Source organism: Rhipicephalus sanguineus, chromosome 1, assembly GCF_013339695.2.
Source record: "Rhipicephalus sanguineus isolate Rsan-2018 chromosome 1, BIME_Rsan_1.4, whole genome shotgun sequence".
NCBI lineage: Eukaryota > Metazoa > Arthropoda > Arachnida > Ixodida > Ixodidae > Rhipicephalus > Rhipicephalus sanguineus.
In genome coordinates this window covers 267,138,542-267,156,306 of record NC_051176.1, presented here as the reverse complement: position 1 = coordinate 267,156,306, position 17,765 = coordinate 267,138,542, and the positions used below count along the sequence as shown (strand labels likewise).

Genomic DNA, 17,765 nt, shown 5'->3' with positions numbered 1-17,765 from the left:
GAACCATTCCACGCCCGCTTTCGAACAAACGCCTTTCTCGTTCGACCTGGTCAACGCTTGTAGGAAATAGATGACAACGCGACAAGAAACAGTAAATTGAGGAAGCGAGGTGACCAATGATAATTCATATGTGCAGCGCAGCTTTTTCTTTCTTTCCTCGTTTGACCCTTCCGCCGGCCTTGGCTCGGCTACCGCGGAGAGTGGGGAGTACGAGGAGGAGGTGTGGTTACGCAATGGCCCTGCAGCTGCTGCGCGCTTCGTTTCCATAGGAGCCGTCCGAAGCAGCGGCGGTGGCTGCCAGTCATACAGTTCCTCGCCAGTGTCTGCATCAGAAAATGGTGCCGGCCGGCACTTTATGAAGCGGCCCGCCTAATCGACGGCGGGGCAACTTTCCTTCTTCCAGCTGAATCACAGTGGATCCTTGGTTCGCGCGCAGAACGGCAGCAGTTGCGCCATCGGCCGCGGGTCCCCGTACGCGTCGTTGCCGAGGGACTTCCTGCGGGTGCCCCGGAGCCGCAAGGGTCGCCTGGTGCTCTCGGGCCCTAAGAAGGCCGGCCGCAAGAAGGGCTCCGAGGTGTTCGAGGTGCGCCGCGTGCCTTCGGACTCGGCCGACTCGGGCATCTACACGAGCTTCGGCAAGGAGATCCGAAGTTACGGTCTACCGCAGGACGACGCCGCGACTCCAGCCGGCCGCAACATGCCGACCCCGGAACCTCAAGTGGCGGAGAGCTCGCTGGCCACGGTGACCGCTCCGTGAGTAAACCTTTTCGCGTGATGTCGTAGGTTGTGCTGCTCCAGCCATAGGTCTGTTTGATACGCAGTCATTAGATTGAAAGGGAGGAACGCTGCATGTATGCAAACTTGGAGAGTCTTCCGTTCTCTTGAGGACCATGTTTAGTGACCTCAACGCGTTTGGCCCTCTTTCTCGCAAGAGTTCGCTTTGTGAGAAACCTAAAGGAAAAGTTTACAAAAGACGTCCGAGTACAATTAACCTCGCTAGTTAAAGTTTTCCTTCTCATGTGCTCCCGCCTCCTGTCATCCGTACTGTCACTATTAGTCCACAGTAACACAACACAGAAAAGGCGTTCACTAAGTAGCGAGAGAGAGAGAGAGAAATCGGACGGAAAGGACAAGAACGTTAAGCAGAGTGTTCTGAGCCCTTCCATGAAAATATGAATAGTGGCTGGGTAGTCGTGCGGGGGCACAATGGTTTCTGCTGTTGACGTATAGTCTCCGCAGAAAAAGATTAGCACAAGTGACCGTTCCGGCCAATAGTCACTCGGGCTAATCTTTTTCTGCGGCATCATGACAATCCAGGACAAACTCTTAAGCGCCGGGAGCCTGAGCGCTCTCGATTGTAGAGATGTTAGTTCCGCCAGGTATTCGTCAGCACTGGCAAGCTGTGTCGAAGCTGCCAGAGAAAGAGCACCCTGTATATTTACGCAACTGCGTGTTATGAAGCACCCAAGGACATATATACACCCTTTGTGAATGGGAAACTGACGAGAAAAGTAATCTGAGCTCTTTTTGTAAATTACGGACCTGAAATACCGAAAGCCTCACTCTTAGCGAAAAAGGAGGCGTGAACAGCTGAAAAAGAGCAAGAACGAAAGATCGCTGTCGCCGCCGCAATGAACTTCCCCGCATCACCTTGCCGCCGCGTCATGGATTTTGACGGCGGCCGCTTAGAATCTGGTTATATATTTATTAGTAGAGGCGGACTTTTTTATCGAAAGATCTAGTAAGTGAACTCGGGAAGTCTTGAGAACTCTTACCGAGCCACAACATGGCCAAATACAAAAAAAAAATTCACTTTGGTTATGTCACACTGACACATCGGCTCCAAGGGTTTCAGTGCGAAGTTAATCGAATGCAACTGTGACTTCTCTCTTCTCAGAATCAGCAGATCTCCGCAAATTAGCGAAAAGATAGATTTTAAAAGAATGCATTGTTAGCACCTGTGTTTCTCTTCAGTGTCGCTTTGAACACCTTGTGCCGATACGTAAATACACTTTTTAGGAATCCATTATGATAGATCGTAGTGCACAGATATACGGACTGAAAGGAAGGCAGATGACGTCACTACAGACCTTTCGTACCGTTCCTGTTGCACTCTGTGTGCCTCGGCGCTACCGTTATGTCATAATAATGGCGAGCCAAGAAGGCCGACCATCTATAATTCTGAAATTCATAACCTCCACACGAGACGCGTGGAGGTTGTGGGTTTCGGTCCTCACCACTGTCTCGTCTTTTCCTTTCCTTCACACTTATTCAGCTCAGTGTTCATGTTGGCGTCAGCGCAGCGCAGCAGTCTTTAAATACGCGTCTGGAATTTCGACCTTTATGCTTCACAGTTTCTGGGTTGAGGCGCTACTACAGTTCAAGTCGTTATGAATAAGGTAAATGAGTAAATAAATGAGTAACAACAAGAAGACTATTCTCGCTGCTGCGTTTGATTTTAGCTAGCGCGATTCAGCTGTATTTACCACGCTACGCAGTGTGCATGTTCATAATATAAGCGACGCGCGGCAGAAGGGTCAAATCATTTTTCACTGCCGATTTCCACCTGTCAACGGGAATACTTATATTCATATTTGTCAGAAGATGTGAGGTGATCAGGAAGTTTAAACTAATACTAATTTCGATTATTATTTGAACAGTTGTATTACGTGAAGATTAGTGGTGGAATTGTTATCGCTGAAGGTATAGACTTCACTCTGTAGCAGCAAGGGGCCAGTGCAGCTAATGAATTCTGCGGGAGCAGCTACTCGTTCTTTCTTGGACTCCATATTTCCGAGTTCTCTTGCTCCGCATGTGTATCTCACAATCAGCCTGACTGAGTGTTTTTTTACCTGCCACAGTGGTCTAGTGGTCGCAGGATCGAATCCCGGCCACGGTCGGGATCGGTGCACACAGCCGAGATTTAGGTGCACTTTAAAGAACACCAGGTGCGGTAGCGTAGCCAGAATTTTTTTACGGAAGGGGGCGGGGCTTGAAACCCTCCCCCCTGGCTACGCCAGCGCCCAGGTTGTCTAAATTTCCGGAGCCCTCCACTACGGAGTCCCTCATAATCATATCGTGGTTTGAGGTGTAAAACCCGGACAAATATTATGATTAAATTGAGTATTTTGACATAAAAAATCATTTATGTCTTAATTTTCTCTCTGAACAGGTCGTGTCGTCGCACTCGATGACACGACGTGTGCATGACTGTTTTTCTGCGCTGTAGTTATTTGAAGCCTTAGCGCCAGTTTTCAGAGATACGAGAAAAAAGTAAGCCATCATGAACACTTTGCTGGTCTGCTTAGCAATTTTCCGTATTACGGGTTTTACACTGCGGAACGATACTAACTGTAACCGTGCCATAATAAAGCGATATGATCTAAACCGCAAATTAATGATTTTGTTCTTGTTGCCTTGAGGGATGAGGTCCTTGCTACGTTGTTTGATGGGAATGAAATACATGACACGCATCGTTATGGAATTGCGGCGAACTGTTTGAACTGCAATTAAGGAAATCATGTATGTAGAATAAGTAAACGTGTAACATATTTCTTTACTCTTCTAGGACTCGATATTAGGGGTTAGAGCCCGGGGCGCTATCATAAGGATGTAGTACAGATCCGTTTTGTAACCTGGATTGCGCTCGAGTTCTCCGTATGATGCTTACAAAAACAGTGAGCGTAAATGGTACAACGCCTACATCAGACGCCTATCTAACCATAAAAAAAAACGACTTTATATGTGAGCGAGACTAGAGTATACTGAAGACCGTTGGGCGATTTACAAAACTGCACACAACGCTTACATTGCCGCCTTAAAGTCCTCTAAGTTACATTTTCTTTTGCCAGAAATGCTCTCAACTAATGTACGTAAATTGTGGCGCTTAATTAACCCTTTACCAGATAACATCATAGTTCTAGTAGATTATTTTGACAATCCAGTTCCTACTAACATGTGCTCCGATCTTCTTAATGACACTTTTAAAAACAACTTTTCTCTAGTTGGTAACTTCATCCTACCCCATTCGCAGAACTCCAACCATATTGCCGTGCCACTGATTTCCACTGATCCTTCCGGTATCGCTAAACTTGTAAATGACTTACCCATTCACTCTTCTCCTGGCCATGACATTATCGGTACTAAATTTCTGAAAAGCACCGTTCCTTACAGTTCATTGATACTAACAAAAATATTTCAACAATCCTTAGATACATCAGCCATTCCTAACACAATGGAAAATCGGAAGGGTGGTGTCAATCTTTAAGTCGGGTAATAAACACTCTCCGAATAATTATCGCCCTATTTCGCTAACATTCACTTCCTATAAGTTATTAGAACATGTCATTTTCACCAACCTTATTAACTTTCTTGAATCGAATTCTTTGTTTACACCAGCACAACATGGTTTTCGCAAACATTTTTCAAGCGAGACACAGCTCATATCGTTCGCTCACAAACTCCATCAGATTTTGGGCCGTTCATCATGTGCCGATTGCATTTTTTTTTAGATTTTAGTAAGGCTTTCGACAAAGTCTGTCACCAACTACTACTATCTACTACTTAATCTTGACAATAACTTACTCAAGTGGATTGGGTGTTTTTTATGTAACCTAGTTCAATACGTTACTACCGCTAACAATCACAGTTCGTCATCTGCTGCGCTCCATTCAGGTGTACCGCAAGGGTCGGTCCTTGGTCCACTTCTGTTTCTAATTTATATTAACGACCTCACGTCTTCGATTTCTTCTAAGATTTGTCTTTTTGCAGACCACTGCGTCATTTTTCATGAAATAACCAGTGATAATGAGAGTTTACGCCTCCAATCGGATCTTAACACTGTAGCAACTTGGTGCAGCACATGGCGAATGGATTTAAATGTTGGTAAATGTAAGGTAATGCGCGTAACTAGGTCTGCTGACACCCCGCTACCATACTACTTAAACAACGTCCCGCTTGATCCGGTCAGTTCGTATAAATACTTGGGTATCCTTATCACGTCGAACCTATCTTGGGCACCTCACATTGAATACGTTACTAATAATGCCAATCGCGTGTTAGGCTACATATGTCGTAACTTGTCAAAAGCATCATCTGCACTAAAACTACTCTTATATAAAACATTAATACGTTCGAAACTTGAATATGCCTCTTCTGTGTGGGATCCTCACCACGATTACTTCACTTGAACTTGTACGGAACAACTCCATTCGTTTCATACTTTGAACTGTAATCGCATTGCCAGTATAACTTCAATAAAATCCAGCCTACACTCTAAGAAAAAAAAAGAGTACGCGTGACTCTTTTCGGAGAGTTCTGACTTGCCACGTATAGGACTCTCTTTAAATAGTCACGGTGACTCTCTTGGTGGGTCAGGGTCGGCTCGCTCTAGGAGAGTCCCCTGACCCTCTAGGAAGAGTGCAAAGACTCCCATCGGGAGGATCACGTTACCACTCATAGGGAGTCAGACGACTCTTGCCGGTAACACTCCTACGGGGGTCAAGGGACCCACACCGAAGCATCAAGCGACTCCACAAGTATTTTAAGGTACTCATTTGACCCTTGCTCTACTTTTGCGCGACTAGTGTTGAAAATAGTGGAGTATTCATTTTAAGCAAGTCCAATAATACTTGCCGTTCTGCCCAGCGACTGTAAAAAAGAATAGTTCAGTTTTAGCATTACTTTAATAAAACTCGTCAAAACAACACATATTTTCCAACAAAGTTATATAGAAAGCACGAAAAGATGGTCTGTGATTTCCAATTAAGAAGTTTGGGTATTCCTCATTTACATGCTTCTATGAGTATAGCCAACTAAAATGTGTGACTGTGATGTGCACAGTGTCATATGGTGCTAAATAAACAGCAGAAATCACCATCATGTTTCCATATTTATTCCTTGTGATTCAAAAAGTGGTGACGGCTTGAGGCATCAGACTTGTGGCTTGCTAGGTTGTCGCTCCTGTCCAGCGTGAGCACCATGAAAAACGGTATCTGAAAAGCAGAACGTGATATTATGATGAGAAAATGAAATTACAGTAAAGGTTTGCAAAACCTACACAGTAAGTGGTTCATATAGACATAATAAAGGCTAACAACCAAACAACAAAGCACATCCTCCGGCAGCCAGGGGCATGCCGTGAGCGGTTATTGACCGCATGTTTTACAAACGTAACCCATCCTTAAATACTCAGATAAACAGATGCGAGTACTAGGGCCCGAACGACACCCAGCGCGTGCGTAAGCCGTCTACGTCGAGATCAGACATGTCATATGCTAGAATTAGCGCACATAACTCCCACAATGACGTACACTCACTCGATTCTGTTATAGCGCCCAACGTCATCGCAGTGTATGCAAACCACGAAAACAGCAAACAGAAACGAAGGAAAAAAGAGCACGGCGGCGGCCGCAACAACGGGCGCCGTCGAAAGTCTCTAGCTTTTTCGCCTTACCGGCGAGGCGTGTCCGACTTGAATCACTACCGCGTACGTCTTGGAAGCCCACCGTACTATATCTCCACCTCAAACTACCGTCTTTAAGCCAACAAAAACCATTATATATAGTGCGTCTGAGCGTTATGTACACAGGATTTTTTTTTTTCACGTTCCCACGCGCGGAAGCACGCTGCACACTCAAGGTCGATGGAACTGTTATTATGAAGTAGACTAAAGTGCCTCTCAAAACGACATCTTGCACCTTCAGTAGTGCAGACACAACGTGCGATCGCAAGAAATGACCCTCGATAATTGTTTGCATCGCTCACTTTATGGGAGCTTGTACAGCAACGCGCACAACGGTGGTAACTCGTTAACTGACAGCTTTAGTTGGGCATACGCAACAGCCCCGCGGACGCAGGCCGCTGTTGGAAATGGCTGGCGGATAACTTCAGCAAGGCTGCTGCGGACGCCCAGCTAAAACTCTATAATTAGTACCTACGAAAGCAGTACACTCACCGTTAACTGGCACCCGTTCTCGGTGTCCGCAGCTCCATGAATATTCCGCCCTCCAAGCGTCACTTCGTGCACGGAGCCGGCGTCAACACCATCAACACCACCGAAGACGCGCAACCAACACAACCACGCAACGCATTCCAATAGACCAGGAGACTGAGACTGCCTGAGACGACTGAGAGAGGAGAGCGGCGCGCCACCCCGGCGCCAACCCCCTCTGCGTGGCCGAGCAAGGCGCCACAACGGCGCCAAAGGGCAAGCGTGCGATATGTATGGCGTATACGGCGGCTCTTCCGTATACCGAAGCCAATCGAAACGCGCTTCAGGAGGGTCCAGTGACTCCTTCCCAAATGCGAACTCTTTTTCTCTGCCTGTACGTTCCAAAAGGGGTCAGGTGGACACCCGAAGAGAGTCACGGTCCCATGACTCTCTTTTGACTCTCTTTTTTCTTAGAGTGTAGGCCTTCCTTCTCTTGCATCCCGTCGGAAAATATCCCGTTTGGCCCCATTTCACAAATTATTCCATCATCCCACCCTACATGACCAACTAATCCTCACTCCTCAGTACATGTCTCATCGCATCGATCACCGTCATAAGGTTGGCATCGCATTCTGTAACTCCCAGCATAGGCGTGCGCAGAGGGGGAGGCAGGGGGGGGGGGCCGCCCCCCCCTAATCACCTAAGGGGGGGGGGCGCAAAATTTGCCCTGTACATTGACCCTTCTAGACACCTAAGAGGAGGGGGGGGGGGGCGCAAAATATGCCCCATACATTGACTTAGTAGGGTGGGGGGGGGCGCTGCGATGAACCTTTGCCCCCCCCCCCCCTGATGGGAAATCCTGCGCACGCCTATGACTCCCAGTGTTTTTATCGATCACTTATACCTCGTACATCAGCAGATTGTAACCACCTACCAGAAGACATCGTAAATATTACTAATAACCATCTTTTCCGACAAACTTTAGTTAATATCGTATAATTAGAAATTGTATTATGATCCCATTATATTATGTTCGTCGTCCTTCCGTAGCTAATGTCGTATAAACAGGAGTTTATTGTTTGTTGCATAATTTACTTTCATGCTGTATTTTATTTCTTGTCTACTTTGTAACCACTCCCCTCTATAATGTCATATGGCCATGAGGGTAAATAAAATGAAATGCGGCGCGGTAAGGCTAGGGTCTGTTCCCTAGGTGACCTGGCTCTCCGATATTCCGACGCTTTCCGATAATGCTTAGGTGCATTGACCCCCGTCTTATCATTGTTTGGTTATCCGGTTCGCGTGGACATTTGACTGGTGACGCCGTGACGCCTGTTTGGGAATGCGTGGATGGAGGAGCCGGGTCTTCCATTTGAGGGGTACTGTCCTTTCGCGAAGGGCCTAAAGTGCGGCTTTAGAAGCGGTGGCAGTCGTTCTCCGTGCAGGTGCGCATCGTGATGTTGTTGACCCCCAACTTTTGCAGCGTGACGGTGGCGGCCGAAGCGCCGCCCGACGAGAGCACCACCGGTTCGGCCCAGGTGGAGATGGAGAGGCGCCGACGGCAGCGGAACACGGAGCTGGCCACCATCTTCATCTTCATTCCCGTGCTCATCGCCTGGGTACTGATCGTGCCATTGGTGTTGTTTTCCTACTCGTTCGAGAACCCGTACAGCAAGCAGTTCGAAGTGGCGCTGTGGATATGCATCCCGCTGTCCACGCTGGTGCTCAGCGCCACGTGCCTCGTGAGCAACGTCTACTGGTACTACGACCGCGATGCCGGACGCTGGCGGTACCTCATACACTGCGGAAAGGGACCCGCAGGTTTCTACTGGGGCGACGTGCTCACCGAACCTGGCAACGGGAAGCAGCAGCAGGTCGGCGGCGTGCAGGTCGTTTAGGGAAAAACACACACATACCCAGTGGTCACGATGGAATGGCCGGGACGAGGCCACCTTTCCATGGGCAGTGCCTTTGGCACGGGACATAGTTGCAACTTCTGTTCCCTGCTCTTACAAGAATCGCTGGAAACAATATCCACCCAGTGATTCAGATCAGGAAATGACCGGGTAATTGTAATGACTCTGTTTCAGTGCTACTTCTTTTCACACTCGGTCAGTGGTGCGAGCGGCGCTTCGCCACGTCATCACCGGCATCGGCCGGCTGCGAATGGTGGATGTTAACAAAGCAACACAACTGTGCGAAAATACCGGCCCAGGGCTCGTATCCCCGAAACATCATTTCTAAATGTCGTCATGGCCATCGCCACGACAGTCGCCGAGTTATCAGGCCGATCGTTGTTGCCAGAGCGGCTGTTGCCCGAACGCCTGGCAACAAGCAAGCGTTCTTACCTGAGTGAGGTTTCGTGGACGCAAGCCCACTCCCATTCTGTGCACTTTTACCACTTAAGCTAAACGTAACAGGGTCATGCCGGAGAGACGCGAGACTACGTGAGAATGGACGTGTATTCATGCGTGAAAGCACGGCAGTTCTATGCTCGTGCGTCAGCACAGCACGCTCGCAAAATTCCAGAAGGTAGCGGAACTAGGCGCCTTTTCTTTTTTTTTTTTCAGTACCACTGTACTGACTTTGCTCTTCCCGCGCCTATTCATTACCACTCACATATTCGAGCTGGTGTCAATGGGTTCGTGGCGGAGCTCTCGCCTCCGTTTGCCAACGATCCTGTTTGGAGGCTTTGTCACAGTGTCGAGGTACGCTGTGCTCCTGCACACTAACAAAGATTTGTTGAAAAGTGGTGAAACTTGTGGTACGATCTGTAGTGCAAACAAAGCAAAAAAAAAAAAAAAAAAGTCCGCATGGCGAAGCAAAATCGTCAAATTTACCTGTTGCGCTAGAGGGCGTAGTGTTATTTTACATCGAATAGTCACTGCCGTGCATTTCTGCTTTCTCACGTTACCATCCTACTCGCAGTGTCGCAGTCATCTCAGAAATACCTCTCGCGCATCTACGATTGCAGTGATGGTTCATATTCTACATAACAAGAACATGCCGCGCAGCAATTCTACTTTTATTTGAAGAACATGGACACAAGATAAATATTTGACGCAAAACATCGTCCTGTCGTCACTTTCTTCGTCCGTGTCTTTTTGTGCTCTACAAGTTTCGAAATGTGCCAGTATTTAAGTAAAAAAAAAACAGAGTTGTCTGTAAACTGAAAATGCTCATATCATGCGTTTTTAATAAGCAAATATTACTGCTGAAAAAGAAAGTTATTTAGCTTTAGAATGAAGTGGAAGCAAAGCCATACACTGCTGTCTGTATCGAATGTTAGAGACCTACGAAAACGATTTTTTTTTTACTCAGGGTGCCATCTGAGATCTTCGATTTTCTTCAGTGCCCAGTATATGGTTGCACGGAGAATTATTGAAGCGTTTCACCTGATGCAGTTCGCATTTATGTATGTATGACGCTGTACTTTACCAATGTATGCTCCACAGCAACGCTCTGCGACACAAGGCAAAGCTCGCGTTTATTAGAGGTACGTATACGTCGACTTCGTTATGGGGGGCATCTGTATTGTTTTGAGCTTCATATTTTGACGTTGTTTGTTGCATGTAATCTTTCATCTTTTTTGTAGTGTTACCCTGTCATCGTTTCACCTTGTACACACCGCGTTTTCACCACACGCACAGCGCACGCATGATGGACTGCGCATTCGCGAGCTGGCCCTTGACTATGTGCTACAAAAAGGAAAAAAAAAAGTCTGCGCGTGAAATCTCGTGTACTGCTTTTCAGCCTCCGTCTGAGGCGAGCGGTTGAACATTAAGGAGTAGCATCATGCGCAGTCTGGCAGCTGGTGTTATGTGTGATCATTTTTGGCAACTTGACGAGTGATCAATGTTCTCTGTGTCCGAATGTCCTTTAGTTTCACGTGCTGTATATTATTTGGCCGAGAAAAAGCCTCGGCGAACCCTTGTATCCTTGTAGAAATATGCACCATGTATACGAAGGCCATGTCACTGTACAAGTATTGCGCGACCTCCCTGTACGGTAATACGTAATGGGCGTTTTAGTCAGGGGCCGAACCTTTGCGAACGTGTCGACAGGGACGAAAAGTAGAGGTAATCTTTTTCGTGCCACACCAGGTTGTTATGTACTCATTAAATAGCAGATGGGGCCCTTCTATCGCCTGCTCATAACTCGTGTGTTGACCATGTATGTACAACTCCATCATTTAAAAAAAATCATTTTGCCTGGTACCTACGAGTAGTTCGAAAGCCACTAGTACATCAAAGCCATCGGGTGATGTATGTGTACTGTTTGTACCTGTGTGTATTCAGCCAATAGCCGTGTTTCCTCCGCCATGTTTCTTTTTCCTCGTGAAACAAATAAACTTCATGAAACAACATTTGTGCGATACGTATTGTCTGAGTGTGGTCTACACGAAACACTGCATTCATCAGATTATCTATGTCGCGTGAAAGTATAGCACTGTTTAACTGAGGACACCTGACGGAGAGGTTGCAAGCAACGTGTTTCCGACTGTTGCATTTTGCTTTTGAGGAAAGAAAGATGCTATTAAATACGAACACGGGCAGATTTGACGTTTGGTTTACGATTTATGTAACGTATACCACGAGCAAAACCAATATTTCACGAGCACATGTATGATTAAGGAAGTTTGGACAATATGGAAATCAAATATCCATGCAAGCAACGTTCATTGATCCGGAATAAAGTGAGTGTGGATGCTTCTCGAAGTTCATAATTACTGCCGATCAACACTATTGATCAGTGGATAAACCAGACATTAACCTGAGAGACATTACTACACATGCGGTCAAAGACCCTGCCATTTTCAAAATCAAAAACTAGCTGTGAATGGGTGCACCGTGAATAGAATAGAATAGAATGATTTATTCGGAGTCAAACAAAGGGATGAATACGTCATAAGTATATTCAGAAGGAGGTCCCGTAGTTACAAACTGTAATGGGACCTCCTGTGCATGATAACATGGTGAATAATACAAGCAAAATGGCAATACGTAGACTTAATAACGACAAAAGCTAATCTTATGCAAGGAAGAAACTAACCTAAAGCCAGCGTTATCAAAATGCATTGAACAAATAAAGGGTGTTGCCTGAGCAAGAAGGACAGGGCGGGAGACATTTTCAAAAAGAATAAACAGTAATGCAGTATACAAGATAATAAAAAAATGCCATGAGCAAATAAGGTAAATCCTCGAAAAAGGATACAAAAGTGCGGGAAGATAAGAGAATAGACAAAAAAACTACTAAAAAAACACCTAGAGCAGTCAAGGACTACAGTTAGACGAATCTAACAGAAAGTGCTTGAGTTCGCATCAAAACCCATGAGCATTTAGTAATTTTAAAGGATAAGGTAGCGAATTCCAAAAAGCAAGCGCTGAAAAATGTAACGTCTGCTTGCCGTAGTTTGTGCTAACGATGGGTAAAATAAACTTATTGTTGCTCGTAAATCTAGTATTATTAGTATTAACGAGGGATGACTTTGGTATTATGAATACAGGAATATTATTTTGCAGTGTCTTATAAACAAGAATAGCGAGGTTGTATTTATCAAGATCGGACACATTTAAAATAATATGAGAATGCGATAACTGACTGGCGTTAACACAACGCGATGAAAATGTTATTAGACGAACAGCTTGGTTTTGAATGGCTTGCAACGATGTCAGGTGACTGTTGTACGTGTTACCCCATGATTCAGTGTTGTAGTTAATATGAGCATAATAAAGCGATATGAGAGTAGAAAAGGAGAAATGAAATCCAGCTTTGATAAGAACGCGTATACCAGAAGCCATTTTCTTTTGTTACGTTAGACACGTGAAGATGAAGTTTAAGGTGGCGATCAAGTTCCACATATAAAAATGTACAATTATTAACTGGAGATATGATGTGATTGTTGATAGAAGTGGATTGAGAAAGATCGAACGAACGCTGATGTGTGGTAAAGATGACGAAATCGGTCTTATTATGGCTAATTTGCAGCTTGTTATGTTCACACCACGTGCAGATGTTCAAAAGATAAAGAATAACATTCCAATTCACAGTGCTCCTATTTACAGACAGCTAATAACAACAACCTACCAATACAGTCAAACCGATTACGTCGACAAAGAAACATGACATTTCCGTCGCATAAAAGCGTGAAAGAGGAAAACCTCATCCCGCGAATACCCATTCCACTCAGAGCATCGAACGGTGAATGTATTTACGTAGTGCACTGCGGGTCGCTGAACAGTGCCTTCTAACCATTCTGCACTCCGACGGGCCGTTCATGCATGGCTGCTGAAATTACGAGAAGCTTGTGCTTTCAATTCACCGCATCGCGCCCTTTTACAATCTGTAGTGACGCCCAGGAGATGCGTACGAGGCACAACTAAAGCTTGCTGTTTGTACGATGTGCCAGTGTTGGTCGAATGTGCAGTGCCTGGCACAAATACAGTAGTGTCGACAGTTGCCCACAGCGAGCCACGCAACCGGACTCGATGTACAAGGCGATTCAAAGAATAGCACAGAACAGCCGCCCATCGGAGTCTGCAACGAGTTTAAACTCGCAAGTCCTAACTCCTTACTCAATGCGGGTATGCGCCACAAGTGACGGGGGAAACGGTTTCATGACGTACAATCGAGCGCGAGTTGAAGGTTATCGCGCGAGCATCCACCAAGAACTAAAACAGCGCCACGGCTCAGGATCCTCTGTCGAGGAGAGCAAGGTAAGCACTTCCCTTACTCTTTTTGCTCTTCCTTAAGCTGCAATAACTTCCGTTTGAGGGAGAGACACTTTCATTTCCTTGTTCTTTATGACGATGCGATGTTTATATTTTGTGGAGCTTAGCAAGTCGTTCAATGAGACAGTGCCAAGCACCAAATTTACGATCCTACCTATTAATTTCGCTATCGTCCGCGAAGATAAGATGATGATGATGATGCAAACTTTTATTGGCGGTCCCTACGTGGGACTAGCCGGGTGGCGCGGGGTCTCCCCTGCGTCTTCTCTGGACCCCGATAAAGTTTGCGAAGATAAGAGCCAACGAACTATACGCTTCATCGCAACGAATAGAAAGCTTAAAGGGGCCCTGCAACACTTTTCGAGCATGCTCAAAAAGCGCTGCCGATCGGTAGTCGAGGCTCCCGAGAACACGCGAGCCAAATATTACAGCGATGCACACGGCCTAGAATTTACAATAAATTCGCAAAGTCAGCTGAAAATCGCTCCCTCTTCTCTCGACAAATGATGTATTAGTCCGCAAACTATGACGCGATTGTCGGCAGTTCCACCATTGGCTGATGTTATAATCACGATAACACCCTCATTATTACTTTCGTTGTTAATTTTGAGTTAAATAAGTAGATAATATGTATGTTTATATTCTGTTATCGCGTTAAAAACACCGAACAAACATTAATATTAGCACTTCCGGTCTCACCGACAGCTCGTCTGCTCGTAGTTGCGTGGTTGCGTTTTCTTCGCCATGCGCAGTGCCGAAAACATGAATATTTCTGTGCTTTTGACCATCGCCGGTTGCCGTTGAGAGTGGCAGCCGTTCGAGTGTTGCCTCGTCAGCTGAGAACTGCATCGTCGGCACGTTCTCACGACCGACCGAGGCACGGGCGCAGCGTGTCTCCGATAACAATGCTGGCGTCCGGTAATGGCGGCGCTTCGGGGTTGTCTGCCAGTGCCGTCTTACGAGGCGGTGTATCGGAGTATGGGCCGAAACCGATCTCAGCTGTCATTCGTTCCAAACGAGCGCGCAGGTTTGCTTCCATGGTTGGCAGAGCGATGAAAACACTACGGCGTTCGAGGTGCACACCCAACATTACCAAACCGACGCGCAGTTTTCAAGCACGCGCGATATCGGCTCCGCTCGACGACAACGACGCAACTCGACCGGAAGTGGCGGCACAGACCACGTGGTTGCGCCCAGACGTCAGAGAGAAAAAAATGAAGAAAAAAACTCCGTCGGCGCTCTTGGGCGGAGCCTCGCTCCTCTGCGCTGCCTCCGTCGACTCGCTGCCTAGCTTTCCGCGCGCTCGCAGCGTTGAGTTGAGGGAGAAAGCTGCGGAACGTGATCTCTATAATTTGGTAACACCACTTAGACTTGACGGATTCGAAAAATTTTTGCGGCATATGACTCGTGAAGAGTCATGCGTCAATAATGAGACTATTCCAATATAACTAAGAAAGGTGTTGCAGGGCCCCTTTAAAATCTAGAGAAAGCGTGAAGTGTTCGTCGTAGGGGTGATTGTTGTAGCATGGAACAGCGAACGAGGGAGAAAAGAACGCGAAATCTTAATTTTCACTGTTCCGAAACGCGCCGCTATAGGCCACTGGGACGCTAGGCCGGTTGACGCTCGCGCGATAACCTTCAAATCGCGCTCGACTGTGCACGGCTGGCATGCCACGTTGTTCATATCATAACCTGTCCTTCATGTTCGTCCTACACTCGTGCTCTCCTATGCAGTTTTTAATAATAATAATAATATCTGGGGTTTAACGTCCCAAAACCACGATATGATTATGAGGGACGCCGTAATGGAGGGCTCCGGAAATTTCGACCACCTGGGGTTCTTTAACGTGCCCTTAAATCTAAGTACACGGGCCTCAAACATTTTCGCATCCATCGAAAATGCAGCCGCCGGGGCCTCCTATGCCGTTTTTGGTATGTACAAAGCTAACACTGTGTATACCAAAGAGAACGCCCAGATGTAGATAGATAGATAGATAGATAGATAGATAGATAGATAGATAGATAGATAGATAGATAGATAGATAGATAGATAGATAGATAGATAGATAGATAGATAGATAGATAGATAGATAGATAGATAGAAATCGTCAAAGTGCCTGCATTTAAAAAGGTAACAGATAATCGTTATGCGGTAGGCAGGGAGATCAGCCGGAAGGTAAAGGGTAAGGGGAGAGAGAGAAAGCTAAGACAGAAAATACCGCGAGGGACAGGTTAAACACCCACACTCCTACACGGGGGTGTCGTTGCGGTTCAACGAGGCCGGTTTATCGTAGAAACTTCAGCAGTCGTCGCTTTCTGATTAGAAGCTCGAACGTTCCGGCATTGCAAGATTGATTACTCGGAATCCAGCCGCTTTCCAAGGTAATCTCAAATGATACAAGGTGTCCTTGTATCATCTTGTCGTCCGTGTTTACTACCGCGCAGTATACATACGTCGATCATGAATCACCAAGTCGCCCAATCGTCCACCTTCAGTAATCTCAAAGCCACACTCCAAGCCATAGGCTAAAGCTAAAGAACGGTTGTTTCACACCGGGGTAGTCCAGATGGAATTTGGTGTTGAAGTGGCAGGCCGCCTGTTAGCATGAGAAAAAAAGAAGAGTACGTTCGAAAAGTTTCCACGGAAAGCTGGTAATTGATACGGGCCTGCCTAACCTCATGTGACTGATTTATAGGGGTTGCGCGGACGTTCAGCTTCATTAAAGGCAGCGTGAATTGAACCCCCTCGTCAAGCGATAGAGAGTACCCTACTTATATGCCCTTACTATATGCTCGTCAGCATCATCGCGAAAATCATCATCACCATCATAATCTCCGAGCGATCTCTCATTGCGCTTATCTTGTCGCTGCAAATGTCATTATTTCCTCACACCCAAATAATTTTATGCCATCACCGAATGCGTTTCATTCTGTCACTTTTAAGAGACCACCGTTCTTTTGTCCCCCAAATTACATTACCCATAAAGATTCTTTTTTGTTCCTGATGTAAACTAGAATATCGGCAACTCCGTTTCCTCCAATCTCACACCTGTATTCCTCCAAAATTAGACATAACATCTTTCGTTCTATCTCTTGATTGCGAGGTCCTTAACTTCTCCGGTTTCTTTTTCAGTCCTCCAAGTTTCTGCCCCATAGATGTTAGCGCTGGTAGAACACAATTATGCGTTTATCGCGATAGCAATTACATGGACACTCTCGACGGGTTTTTGCCGTCGCCGCCGCCGTCATGTTCCATATAAAGTCTAAATGAATAACATCGCTCCGCGCATCGTATGTTCTGCCCACGGGTAGAACATACGCGAGCACGCGAACATACTCACGCGAGCGGGGGCGACGAGCGCGGCTGAAGCAGAGATGGAACGAGCCGGCCATTTCCGTCGCACGGAGGGCGCATGCGATAACATCCTCCCGCGTGTGAGGCCTGCCGTCGTAGCTCCTCAAGAAGAGAGGAAGCGCCCCGGTCGTCTTTCCTCGCGCGAAGGAGCATGGACGCCGGGGGAGGAGGGGCTGCGTCGCTCGAGCAGCAAGTGTGAACGTTGATCATAAGGGCGCGGTCCCGAGCGCCGGCGCGCACTATGTCGGCAGACATCACGAAACAGCTGCTATACCCTCCTACGTGCTGTGCTCTCACACTTCGCGTTCAGACAACGGACTGCACGAAAACCGCTTCTCTCCCTGGAGTGGCCTTATTTCCTTACACCTGCGTTTTACAGCGACGCTGTTACAGCCAAGCTCAAACGGGCGAAGTATCGTCCAGCAGGCAAGTTTAAACTGCGCGAACAATACAACACGTAACGACATAGAAACACGCACACAGACGAAGCGCAGAAGTATGGCATGTTGTTGGGCTAGTTAGTTCATAGATTCAACAGAAAAGTTTCAACCGCGCGAAGGAAACCCGTAAGAACATGTTTGCGTGGCTACGTTATTTTGTCAAGCGTACACGCAATATGATTTTCATCTGTTTTGTGTACGAATTCTGTCCGCCGCGTTGTAACTAACTGCACATCAAGCAACCAACTATTTTTTCAGCTTTTTCAGTGGCTCTGCAATCGAGCTTTTTTATTTATTTATTTATTTAT

At 46.5% G+C, this 17,765-nt stretch overlaps 1 protein-coding gene across 1 annotated transcript in view; it reads left to right on the top strand.

Annotated features, from left to right (window-relative positions):
• Positions 1 to 11,315, top strand: part of LOC119378914 (uncharacterized) — a 42,283-nt gene extending 30,968 nt beyond the window's left edge. The window contains exons 3-4 of the mRNA XM_037647987.2: positions 437 to 753; positions 8,415 to 11,315. Coding sequence (XP_037503915.2) covers positions 437 to 753; positions 8,415 to 8,829 — 732 coding nt within the window. The 3' untranslated portion in view covers positions 8,830 to 11,315. The remainder of the gene's footprint in view (positions 1 to 436; positions 754 to 8,414) is intronic.
• Positions 11,316 to 17,765: the final 6,450 nt, after the last annotated feature.